At 42.0% G+C, this 13301-nt stretch overlaps 1 protein-coding gene across 2 annotated transcripts in view; it reads right to left on the bottom strand.

Moving 5' to 3' along the window:
• Positions 1-13301, bottom strand: part of LOC118169554 (UDP-glucuronosyltransferase 1A1-like) — a 35393-nt gene that overhangs the window by 3530 nt on the left and 18562 nt on the right. Inside the window, exon 1 of one of the 2 annotated variants that reach the window (XM_035330891.1) lies at positions 1878-2800. The exons of the other annotated variant lie outside the window; for it this stretch is intronic. Coding sequence (XP_035186782.1) covers positions 1878-2729 — 852 coding nt within the window. The 5' untranslated portion in view covers positions 2730-2800. Of the gene's footprint in view, positions 1-1877; positions 2801-13301 lie in introns of those variants that run through there. 2 annotated transcript variants of the gene reach the window in all.

Raw genomic sequence — 13301 nt, 5'->3', positions numbered from 1 at the left:
CAATAAAATGAATAGTCAACAGAGTGAAAACTATGACCAGGAAAATTGGTTATCTAGAAAACGAGGCCTGGGGAAAAAATGGGCACAGGCTGTTGAGTGAAGGTATGTAGGGGTATGAGTTTTTGCAGAACTGGAGCCCAAACCAAGATTCATAATGGACATAAGGAAAAACAAACAAACAAACAAACAAACAAAAAAAAAAAAAACACCACAGCTGTGTAGCAAAGTCTGCCTGCTCAAAGACATCAGTTTCTCTGAAATTAAAAAGATGGTGTACCAATTCAGCGGATCAATTCATTATCATACTATTCCGGCAAGACAATCTCTTAATTGTGTTTTATTTTTGCATTTATTGAATGTCAGATGAGCTGGATTTAGAGTCGATGTTCTTTTCAGACCATGCAGCTGCAAGAGACAATTAAGATTTTTAAGTGTTCTGAAAGTATGTAGCTTTAACTTATTATATCTGGAATTTTGGTCTATTTTGACTGTGATAATATTGAACCACTACCAATTTTATTATCTGTTTTGTCTGTTTGATTTAAATAAAAGAAGGGCTAGAAGATCTGTCACTGGAATCCAAGAGCAAAAGGATTTTGATAAAAAGACAGCCGAAGGCTGGAGTGAAATTCCTGTGCCATAGAAAAATATTTGGTAAAGCCAGGGAAGGAAAGATGAAACCGGAGGGAATTGCTGCGAGCATCAGAGTTAAACAAGTGGAATAAAGTGAACTGAGTCTAGCAATTGAAATGTAATCTCCAGGGCCTGGGGGGATAACTGAGACTGACTCCCTGAGGTTTTGCTTTGTTCTGTATTTTTGTGGCTGACCCTTTGCTGTAGGCTGAATCCCAAATGGAAGGAACCTTTGAAAGATTGCCGATACCAGCACGCTGAGCAGCTGACCTGATGCTCTCCTAAAGGCAAACAAGGTGGAATGTAATTCAGACTTGGTTCTGTCATACCAGCTCTCTCTGAAGACAGATTCTCTATTAAGTCATTGTAGATAGCTGGCTGGGAACTTAGGGCTCAGCTCTGTGTCAACTCACAGACATCTGGGCACTGCAAAATCCTCCCCACGTTACAGACGAGTTTTTGGCAGAAAATTCTTTGGCCAGTGGTTACTTGCTTTCCTTAGTTCCTGTTGCAGTAGAGCAGATACAGCTATATTTTATGGGGCATGTTTAGCCCCGCTTATTTTCTGTGGGACCAGTCATATCAGTTTTACCCTGTTCTTTACATGTTTTTGTGTGCCAAGGTCTAACTTCTGCTGAGAAATGCCACTGCCTTTATGAAACTTTTTGCAACCCTCCTTTGAGAAACGGTGGACGCTTGCTGAAAAATAAGAGAAAGCTGAGTGAATTAGGAGGAAGTGGGAAGTGGCAGATATCCCATATTTAACAAGTTTGGCAGAGTTCAATCAAAATACACTCACCGTCCAGATCTGGGACAAAGTATTTTACTCAAAATAGGCAGAGCTCTTGCTGCTACAAGAAAGAAGTAAGAGTTTCATTCACGTCTCTGAAATTCCTGCAGAACTGGTCATCTGCTCAAGGGAAGAGATCTTATTTGGCGTGCTGCATTACCCTAGGTAGCAGCAGTCTTGTAAACAGATATACAAAACGAAATCACTGGCAGATGGAAAATACTGGCGACAAAAGAAAGAAGAAGCCCAGCTTTTCATGCATACTTGTCTGGCCATCTTAGGGGTCTTCCACGAAGAGATTTACTCCTCGTTGAGGAAGGGATGAAGAGGTGCCAAGAGCTTTCCTCGGCCACTTCCTCGCCGGTTGCCGTTTGTCCCTGATAGGAGCCCCATCTAACGGTGGGAGGAAGCAGTGCAGCCATAGCCAGACTAAGGGGGAAGAAAATTAACTAACCTTTGATAAGGGTTTTTCCTGAGTGCAGCTTATGCCTCCGATCAAGACCATGTTAGGCATGACAGGCCTGGGATACTCAAACACAAAGTCATATTTCATGAGCCATATAGATGCATGGCTTAAAATTTCAAGCAGCGTTGCCTCTTTCTGAAGGAATTCTTTGATCAAAAGATCGTACGGTGAATAAAAAAGACTACAGGTTAGGGAACTGCTCAAGCTTATGATGAGGTTGACCACACGCTGGAGGAACCCCATGTGATCTGTGTAGTGCGTGAAGAACCTAGGAATGTAAGAAGGAGGATTTGGGCAGAGGGTAGCATGGAAGTCCAGGCTGCACGGCAGTCCCCGTACGAGGTACACAGAAGGTATGGAGAGATGTTCGGCCAGAATCTGTCCACATGGGAAAAAAGGATCCATAAAAACAACATCAAATGTGCTTTCTTCAAGGTATTTAATCAGCTCTTTGTCAGAAAGAAGCATTTTGCAGGATTCAAAAAACATCATTGTAATATTTGCCACTTTGGAGAATTTTTCCAAGAAGGGTTGAGGTGTGAAACTCTTATAGCCTAGCTTTTTAAATGCTGCCTCCACGTACTCCCTGGTGTAAGGCACAGAGTATGTTTTCATGGTATAATGCACCGATGAATCTATCCGCAGGTTTATCTCTGGCGCAACAACCACTATTTCATGTCCACTCTGCCTGAGCCGCTCCACAACCGGGCGCATGCTGAGCCAGTGACTGCCATCGATGGGTACCACCAAAAGCTTTCCACCTTCGCAAAAGGTCCACAGGAGCAGGAAAAACACAGCCCAGGAGGCAAGAAAATTAAATCCCAGATTCACAAAGGCCATGTTCCTTGCACTGCAGAAAGTCAGCAAGGTTTTAAGTGGATGCAGAACTATTGAGGGACAAATAATGGCTCGTGGGGTACTTTGCTCTTCAATTTTTACGAAGGTAAATGTTTAATTCCCAGTGGGCTGAACGCTACCACAAATTTGGGTAATCTTTAACTTCGGGTAAAGGTTGCATTTATTATCTGTGCACACAGTGAAGGCTTTAGGCAAACAGGTACCGCGGGGTAAAGCTGAATGTTTGAATTAATATTAGAGCATTCAAATGCTGAGGGAGAGATGCCCAGCAACAGGTGATGCATTGCACCGAAAAGCTGAATGGAGTCATGAATGGGAGGCAGCACCAGCCAGGCAATAAACTGTCACTATCCAGGGAGTGATATCCAGTGAATTATGAACTCCCAGCCTTCGGTCTGTTCAGATGAGTGGACGCAATACTTGTCACAGGAGCCTGACCTTTGGAACATTTTGTGCCATTGAGGCAGCCTAAACAAGAAGTAATGATTGACAGAGGTGTGATAGCCAGGATAAGGTCTACCTTCAGATTTGTTTGTATATAGTAGCAGTTATCAAAGTGAAAGCCCTGGGTCTATGGTAGTAAATGTGATGCAAACTTGGCAATTACTTCTGTGGTTGCAACACCGCTGTGGCCTGAAACACAAACTAAATGACTGACATCTGCACTATTTACGCAGCCCACTAGGGAGATTTAGACAAGTTAGGGAGAGAGGGTAGATAGTTACAAACCTGAAGGCTTCTTTTTCAAATCACCCTCTTATATGCTGTCTTACACTGCTTCTTACAAATTCAGAGTCAAAAGAGCTCCCTTTCCTGTGTCTGATTGCCTGCCCTGCTAGGTTTTGAGGTATTCAGCCACATTATCAATCTCTATGGCACACCATAAGTGCCTGGGTTTATGCACAGAGTTAGTTCTACATTTCCACTCTTTGTCCAATCAAGTCTCCTGCAATTAATCAATATTCCTCTTCTATTATGGATATTAAATCTTCTGACATAGAATTATGTTGTCATTTATCTAAACACAGCATGCATGCCATGAGTGTCTAATTGTATGGCGATATGCTTAGGCCAAGCTAAGTCATACCCATGCTAAGTCATACGCGTACCTTATACAACTCCACCTAAGCTTTCACAGACAGAAGCCCTTCATGTACTTGCAATGCAACAAAGCTAGGTTCCGGTGGCCATCTATCAGAGCCTGAGGTTCCTACTTCTGAATCATGGCACCCTGGTAGTCAATCATGTATCATCTCAAGCATAAATGTAGAACAAATATAGGAAGCACCTAAAAAAAGCAAATCTTAAATTCTCTCTAAAAAATGCTGCAATACTCTCAGCTTAAACAATGACAAACCTCTGGTAATGGTTTATTCTGCTCACAGTTGATGCCTCCAATATAGACCATATTCTGGGATTATTGACCATGGATACTCAAAAACAGTCATAGCTTTTGAGTTTCTTCACAGAGAAATAATAGAACTGGAACTCTTTAGCATAGTATCCATTTGGGTTATAAGATCTCTTGTTTTAAATAAAACAGATAGCAAAATAAATGCTTTGAAAACCCAACCAGGATTTTTTTCACACATTCTGTAAATGTGATGTGATCTGAACTGGATGTGAAAGTCCTTGGCACATAGGAAAAAGACATTGAATACCATCCTGAGGCATGACCAAGCTGCCAAGCTCCAGAAAGAAAGAAAGAGAACAAGCCCAGCACATATCTGGTACCTCCACATAACTGCCGTGGGGCAGCTGGCACGAAGAGCTCCTTCCTACTTATCCCAAGCAGCATATGAAAGCAAAAAATAGTTGTACCTCATTTATGCCTTGATCTTTAATCTTTATGCTTACAAAAGGATTGCTAAAACAGGTTGTTGGAGTTCAAAGATTACATTTTACACTGTGATAAAATCATTGATACGAGTGCTATCAAAGGATGTCAGGTAAGAAGCATTTTCATGTACTTAAGTTATCTTAAATGATTTAGCACAGTTCACCATGGTCTTTGATTAACAGAGTAGCAACTGTTTGTAGAGGGATTTTCGTAGGTCAGGGCAGTTTGAAGTGACTTACTGTCCTGTGCCAGATTCAAGACTGTCCAACTTTCATGGCTGCTGAATTTCTCCAGAGAGCTTACCATAAAAGAAGCACATCATTCAGCAGTATTGCACTACTAGTATGGAAATCCTAAAGCCCTGCCTTTCCCTCCTGCACCCTTACTAGGAGAGGTGGCCCAGAGTTCACAATGTCCTCAGCAGTAAGCGGGAGCTAGCACGCCAAGCAGTAGTGTCACCAAAGTTTGAGTAACATATTAACCAAAAGTCTTTTTATATAAGCAGTGACGAAGCAGAATACACAGTCCTTGCTCAAGAGGAGCTACAAGGTGAGTGGTTTGAGGCGATACTTCTTTTTGAGTACTGATGCATCAGAAAACACAATCCTTGGCCAAGAGGGGGCATTAGAGTTTGTAGGTGAGAGGTTCTGGCCAAACTTTGTTGAAAGCTCTTAATAACAGCAACTTTTCAAAAGAAGCTAGTAAGGCTCAGCTGTGGTATGAGCCAATGGGAAGTGCACACTGCTGGTTACCAGAAGGGGAGGACAGAGTATCCAAGCTGCTTTTGCATGTGCAGTGCTAAGATTTTTAGTGCAAATCAAAAATATCCATATCAGAAGTCCTGTACCCTGTCAGACACTGCAGTACCCTACAAGTACTTTAGAGGGAGAACAACGATAATGGAGCCAAGCTTTTCTGGGTAGCAGCAGTGGTACAGCATGGGGTAATAGCCACAAATGGCAGCTTGAGAGATTTGGACTGAGCATTTGGGAAGTGCTCCAATGCTATTTACCTCTAGTGTTTTGAAAGCTTTCCTGTATAACACCACAGATTCCTTGATCTAATGTTGAGGATAGTTCCACTCCAAGGACTTTTTTCTATACCCAGGTCAGGTTGATTTGAGTAGGATTTAAGTCCTTTATTACTCTTGAGAACATGGACTGAAGCTGCAGCAACTGATGCAAGGGGTACCAAGTAGATTCCCAAGTGGGTGAATGAAATCGGTGACTGTAAACAAAGCACTGCCTGCAGATAGGGAGAACATGCAGAAGCACAGTAAAACTTTCAAGATAAACCTAGGAGAGTGGATATCTGTAGTTTGTGCTTAAAAGAAGGGACTGACCAAGCAGGTCTCAACTACCATTAAGTCATGGAAAGGGAAAAGGTAGATGCCAAAAGTTTGCAAACTTACAAAAGTTATTAGACAAACTGGACTAGAAGAAAAAATCTCTAGAGGCCTATTGAGTACAACAATAACATTTCTAAGCCACAGCCTGGAAACCAAGAGAACATTTTTGGGAAACACTACTATTTCCTTGCCCTGTTCTATAGCACCTCTCCGCATATCTCCTGCTGACTGCTGCCTGCGATTGGGTGCTGCTGCTCCTTTGGTCTGACAAAGTATGACAGCTCTTGTGGAAGACCACACAGTCAACAACTTTTCTTCACTATTTCCAGATAATATAATGAGCATCCTAGCTGGAGTTCAGCTTCCTTGACCTCTGGGTGAGAACGAAATTAGGAAGTTAGTGCCCTCTGGATTCACAGACAGGAAGATGGGCCCATCTAAAACTATGTATAGGAATGGTAGCTGAACAAGAACAGTTGCTGGCTGGAGAAGAGAAATTTTTATACCTCCAACCACTCACACCTGAAAGAAGAAAGTACTAAACAGTTTCTTCATGCTGTGCACGTCTGCAAGAATTGGCTTGGAGCAGCCAGGAGTGATGGGAAACCCTGTTCATGGAAGAGCTACCTTTGCCAAAGGTACCTGATTGTGATAAGCAAAGTCCAAGGCTAATACTAAATGTATCCTAAAAGGTTTATTTTTTGTAGGAGGTTTTTCATGTGGTACAAAATAAATAAATAAATAAATAAATAACAGAGCTAGACAGAAGGTATTCTGTCGTGGCAGACAGAGAGCTAGGTGCACTACTTATGTGTGCATCTTCACATTTCAGTGATAAAATGATCTCACTGTGACAAGGAGATGCAGCATTACATATACCCTGAGGTAGCAGTATACAACCAGGTAGTTACCCCAGAGTAGTGGATATCCTGTTACCACTATCCTATGCTAACGAATAAAGGGGTCCTCAAATCTCATATTTGATGTATAGTCCTTTCCACAGTCTTTAAGCTCTGCTAACATTTCAGCCAAACATGTATCTATCTGTGTAATACTAATATACAGTGCCATAAAACCACATTAAAGAGATTCAAAACAATCAAACAATCAAAAAAAAAAAAAAAAAAAAGAAAAGAAAAAAAAGATATATTTATCAGGAGAAAGTAAAGCTAAAGTACAGAGTTGAGTGCCAAGGTTGTACACTGTACACAGCACAGTAAATATCCCCAGCTGTAAGAATCGATGGTTATCTATTTGCAATTCTACAAATCCTGGCAGTCACAACGTACCCTTATTAACCACCAAAATCCTATTTTAAATTCATTCACAGTTTTTGTCTACAGAAAAAAAAAAAAGAAAAAAGAAAAAAGAAAAAAACCAACCTGCTGGTGGTGAGCCAGGTTTTTTTAGTACATGGTGTCAAATGTACTTCCTTTTGTTTACTTTAAACTTGCTGTCTCCTCATTTCACTGCTAGCCATAGGTCAAGTACTGGGAGAAATGATGCATATCAGTTCCCCTTTCACCTTCTTTACACTTTCCAGGATTTTATAGACCACTGTTATAGATCCTCTGTCATAATTCTTTTTACAGGTTTGTCTATACAGTTTACTTCATCTCTACCTTTCTAGATTGAGTGCCTAGTTTGAATACTTTTTAAAATGCTTCATTTTTACTGTGTGAGGTTCAGCTTGTCCTTAAAGTTAAGCCCTATTTCTATGTTTTGCAAATTCAGTATCTGAAAAACTTAACAGGAACTTATTTTTCTAAAAATGCAAGGTACAATGTTGCTCTGAGAACCACAAAATATATTTGAGTACACATAATAATTAAAAAAATAATAATCTGAAAAAAATTCAACTTTGATCTTAGAAGAATAAAGTAACCTAACATATTTAAGTTTTATTATGCCAATTTTTACTTGAAATAAGGAGCATTAATGATTAATGGCATGATATGAAAAAAAAAAAAAAAAAAAAAAAGCCACAGGTTGGAGAGGAGAAATGGGCCACCAGAAACCTCATGAAGGTCAGCAAAGGCAAAAGCAAAGTTATTGTTAAACAACCACCCTAGTGAAAGGCATAAAGAAGACAAAGCCAGGCTCTTCTCAGAGATTCACAGTGACAGGACAAGAGGCAGCAGACACAAGCTGCAAAATGTAAACTTCCAATCTGATTTAAGAAAATGTTTTCACTAGAAGGGCTGGTCATAGAAGACAGTGACCTTGGTGAGACACAGAATGGAGCAACCTGAACTCAGTGGACATGCCTTAACTCCTGCTTATTCAATCCTTCTGGTTGGATGAGGCCTGCAAACGTCCTTCATGCTCCAGTATTTTCTGAGTTTATTACAACTCAATAGATCGAGAATCTTTTTTTTTAAAGAGAGAGTGATAGAAAGGAATTCAACAATGGCAAGGCAAGCCATAGGCTAAGCGAAGGTCACCTGAAACAAAATTTGCTCGTGCAGAAGATGCTTATAAATGCAAACACCACAACAACAACCCTGAGTGGAGAGACAATGAGAAACCTGCTCTAGAGCCAAAGCTGGCTTTGAGCAAATGGCACGTGACTAATGAGGAGTTTCCCAGAGCTAAATTAATTTAAAACATTTCCTCCATTTTTACACCAAGATATTCAGATGTCTTCATTGAAAGAAGTACTGGCACCTCTTGGTAAAGGAAAAGCAGCTTGAAATGCGTTTACTATCACCAACTTAAAGAGACTTTCTAACAAAACTTGTGTTGCACCTTCTCAGTGTGCATAAAATCCCACAAGAATGACAAGAAAAAAACAGAGTATGACCCACCTGAGTTAGCTGCCCGTGAGCACAATTTACTCCACTAACCAAAATCATGTTGGGCATCAGTGGTCTTGGATAATGTAAAACAAAGTCTAATTTTATGAGCCAAATGGAAGCCTTGCGTAAGAGATCTGGCACAGTCACATCACGCTGAAGGAACTCTGAAGCCAGTTTGGAGTACGGTTGAAAAACAACATCACAGAGAAAAAAATTGGGGATTTCAAAGATTACATTCTTCACGCGCTGGAGAAAGTTCATACGGTCTGTATTGTCTGTAAATACCCTGGGGACATAAGAAGGAGGATTGGGACACTGAGTGGCTTCAAATTCCAAGCCACACGGTATTTGCTGCAAATAAAACACTGAAGGAACTGAAAGATGCTCAGCCAGTATCTGCCCACAGGGTAGTATTGGATCTGTAAAGACAGCATCAAACTTACTCTCCTCAATATATCTGGTAAGCTCTTTGTTGTACAGTAAGTGTTCACAGGTAGACAGGAACATGGCAGAAGTATTTTTCACACCCTCATATGTTTTAACAAGTCTTTCCAGGAAGGATCCTTCTTCAAATGCTTGCTGTCCAGTTCTCAGGAAAGTGGTATCCATCTCTTCCTGCGTGAAAGGGACTGGGTACATTTTCATAACAAAACTCTTTCTTGGCTTTATGTATAAACTGACTTCTGGTGCAACGACAACTATTTCATGCCCTTTCTCCTTGAGACCATCCAGCACTTCCCGCATGCTGAGCCAATGACTCCCATCTACGGGCACCACCAGCAGCTTCCCACCAGCAGCCAGACCGAGCACAGACAGGAGCAGAACCAGTGTCACTGCGACTTGCGGATGAGAAGCAGGCACCGGGGCCATTCCTGCAGAATCCCAGTGCGTGCTGCACAGAAAGAAGTCTGCAGGCAGCACTGAAGCAATAGCACCAGCTCCACGCTTTTAAGCAATCTGTGCTACACCGTAACTTTTGATCCGTAAAAATATTTACTGTATGGTAAATGTATAATCCTTGATTTCATAAAAGGCTGGATAACAAGTACTAAGTTCAGCCAACTCCATAGGAAGGTGGTATATGTAGTGAATGCACCAGAGAAGCAGCATGTATTTCTAGAAAATGAACAATAAAGTGTGACCCTGGAAGGAGGCAGGGGTAGTTCTGGGTGGGGCTGTGCTTCTCATACCCTAAACATCAGGGCAGTACTAGCAGTCCCTGCAAAGACACAGCTGAAGAAGAATTTTGATTGATTCCCTGCGAGATGTGTGACAGCTTTAAGTACTGGACTGAAGAATAATTAGTATTCATTGGGGCTGGTGCATACAACATGCTCTTTTGTTATACAACAATGTGTGCCCCTTGCCATGAAAGCTGGGAGAACTGGAGGACAGGGCTTTTCTCACTTAGGCCTTTTAAGTCTTCTTTTAGAATGATTTCTCCTTTGAGATCCTCCACAGGACATATCCATCTTTGGGTCCATCTCCTTCCTTTCCTCCTTGACGTTTATTGGGAGATGTGCTCTTGCACCTGCAGCATCAACTATTTCACACTTCCCTTGCCTACGCTCATTTGCAATCACACAGAGCCACTGACATCTATCCAGCAGCACCATCAGCAGCTCCCTGTGTGGGGTGAGAAGTGTGGGAGAGAATCAACCCTGCAGTGATTTGAGATTAGGGAGGAAGGTGGCAGCTTCTCAGACAAAACATGCTGAGCGATGCATAGATAAACAACAGCTGCTGTTGTCAAGAAATTAAGAGCATTTTTATTACCATGACACAGCAACACCGAGGCAAGTTGGTGTGTCTAATAAAACAAGAAAGTTCTTCATGTGTTGTCAACCCCTTCCCAGAGAGGATACTATCAAATACACCTTAACCAAGGGCCTGAAAATGCATATTAAAATCTTTCTGAATCCTGAGATGCTAGTGATGCTTTGCTCATTGGTGCCTGACCATACCCTCATGAGTAAATTGTATTACAGTAGAAGATCAAGCTTTTCATGTCCCTTCAAAATTAGTAGCTCCACTGCCTGACTCACACTGGGACAGGGACTTATATCCACACTTAAATGATCTGGATGCAGGACTCAAATGCATACAAATTTTGTAGATGACATTAAGAGGAGCTGTTGACTCCCTTGAGGGTAGAGAGGCCTTGCACAGAGATCTTGACAAATTAGAGAGCTGGGCAATCACCAGCCACATGAAATTTAATAACAGCAAGTGCCAGATTCTGACGTGGGACAGGGCAACCCTGGCTTTATGTGTAGACCAGGGGATGAGGGGCTGGAGAGCAGCCCCGCAGAAAGGGATCTGGGGGTTCTGGTCGATGGCAAGCTGAATATGAGTCAACAGCATGCCCTGGGAGCCAAAAGGACCAGCTGTACCCTGGTGTGCACCAAGCATGTACTGCTAGCTGGTTGAGGGAAGGGATTTTCCTGCTCTGCTCTGTGCTGCTGCGGCCTCACCTCGAGTACCGTGTGTGGTTTTGAGTGCCACCATATAAAAAGGACATAAAACTATCAGAGAGTGTCCAAAGGAGGTATACAAAGATGGGGAAGGGCCTAGATGGCAAGATGGATGAGGAGCAGCTGAGGTCCCTTGGTTTGTTCAGCCCAGAGCAGAGCAGGCTGAGGGGAGGCCTCATGGCGGCCTGCAGCTCCCTCACGAGGGGAGCGGAGGGGCAGGCGCTGAGCTCTGCTCTCTGGGGACAGCGACAGGACCCGAGGGAACGGCATGGAGCTGGGACAGGGGAGGGTCAGGCTGGGTGCTAGGGAAAGGTTCTGCACCCAGAGGTGGTCAGGCACTGAACAGGCTGCCCAGGGCAGTGGTCACTGACAGAGGTCAGGAAGCATTTGGACAATGTTTTCAGACATGTGGTGTGATTTTGGGTGGTCCTGTGTGGAGCCAGGGGTTGGACTCAACGATCCTTTTGGAACCCTTCCAACTCAGGATATTCTATGGTTCTATGATTCTACGGGTTTTGTAACAGGCTTCTCCATCATGGGGGAACACTGGAAAAGGAGTCCTGGTGCAAATGGGACCCAAGACTGAGAGAAAAAATACACCTCATCCATCCTTGTGAAAAATAAGATCTGGCATAAAGCAGTAGAAATGAATTTATTTTGGAGGGCACTTCGCTGTGAAAAGTTACTAGTTGTAAACAAGATTTTTGCTAAGGCTCATCCACTCATCAGCTCAAGCAGGTAAAAATGCATTATAAAAGCTACCAAGGATGCCATAGCTGAGACCTAGCAGGTTCTGTCAAGGTGGTGTAAACTCAGTAATGGAATTAAATCCCAGAACAGAACTTGCAGATTTGAACGTTAAAAGTAGCTTTACGCATAAGGGTAATTGACACAAAGCAGAAATACAACATGAGAAGCAGTGTCCATAAGATCAGTGAGGATGAGATTTGCAAGACAAACATTACCACAAGTTCTTGCTGCTGCAGAAAGCGAGGAGAAGAACCTACCATAGGATATTGGTTCTTCTTCATCCAGCAGACAGCGAGAGAAGGATCATAAACACAGATTCATGCTCTAATTAAAGATAAATGTGAAAGAACAAACTAGGAGATTCACATGTAACAATTAACAGTGCTCTCACAGATATCAAAACATCTTATGCCCTTCCCAACATCTTTTCTTCCACATAGATCTAGCAAGAAGTTGAATTCTTGAATTGGTGACACATATTTTGAGGGTGGTTTTGAGTGAAATTGATAGATTCAGACCCCCCCCACAACTCTATGCAGATGTCAGAAGAGCTATGTCTGTTCAAAACACCATTCTATACTGTGATACTCAAGTGTCTTCACTGAAACAAGTACTGGCGCTTCTTGGTAAATGAAAAGCAGATTGAAGATGTTTAGGCAGTAAAAGAGACCTTTCTAACAAAATCTGTGATACATAGTTCTCTAATGAGAAGAGTAGTTTATGAGAAGAACAACAAAAAACAGTGTCACCCACCTGAGTTAGCTTCCTCTGAGTGCATGTTATTCCTCCAATAATAACCATGTTTGGCATCAGTGGCCTCGGATAATGGAATACAAAGTCTAATCGCATAAGCCAAATAGATGCATTGCGTAAGAGATCTAACACAGTCACATCCTGCTGAAGAAACTCAGAAGCCAGTTTAGAGTATGGTTGAAACATAAAATAGCAGAGGAGATAATTTGGAATGTCAAAAAATACATTCTTCACACGCTGGAGAAAGTTCATACGGTCTGTATTGCCACTGAATATCCTAGGGACATAAGAATGTGGTCTAGGACACTGAGTGGCTTCAAAATCTAAACCACACGGTATTTGCTGTAAAAGAAACACAGAAGGGACTGAAAGATGCTCGGCCAGTATCTGCCCACAGGGAAGCATTGGATCTGTAAAGAGAGCATCAAACTTACTCTCCTCAAGATATTTGATAAGTTCTTTGTTGTACAGTAAGTATTCACATGTAGACAGGAACAAGGCAGAGGTTTTTTTAGATCGTTGAAATATTCTAACAAATCTTTCCAGAAAGGATCCTTCTTGAAATGCTTCCTGTGAAAATGCATGGAAATT

Source organism: Oxyura jamaicensis, chromosome 7 (assembly GCF_011077185.1).
Source record: "Oxyura jamaicensis isolate SHBP4307 breed ruddy duck chromosome 7, BPBGC_Ojam_1.0, whole genome shotgun sequence".
NCBI lineage: Eukaryota > Metazoa > Chordata > Aves > Anseriformes > Anatidae > Oxyura > Oxyura jamaicensis.
This window is presented reverse-complemented; position numbering and strand designations above follow the sequence as displayed.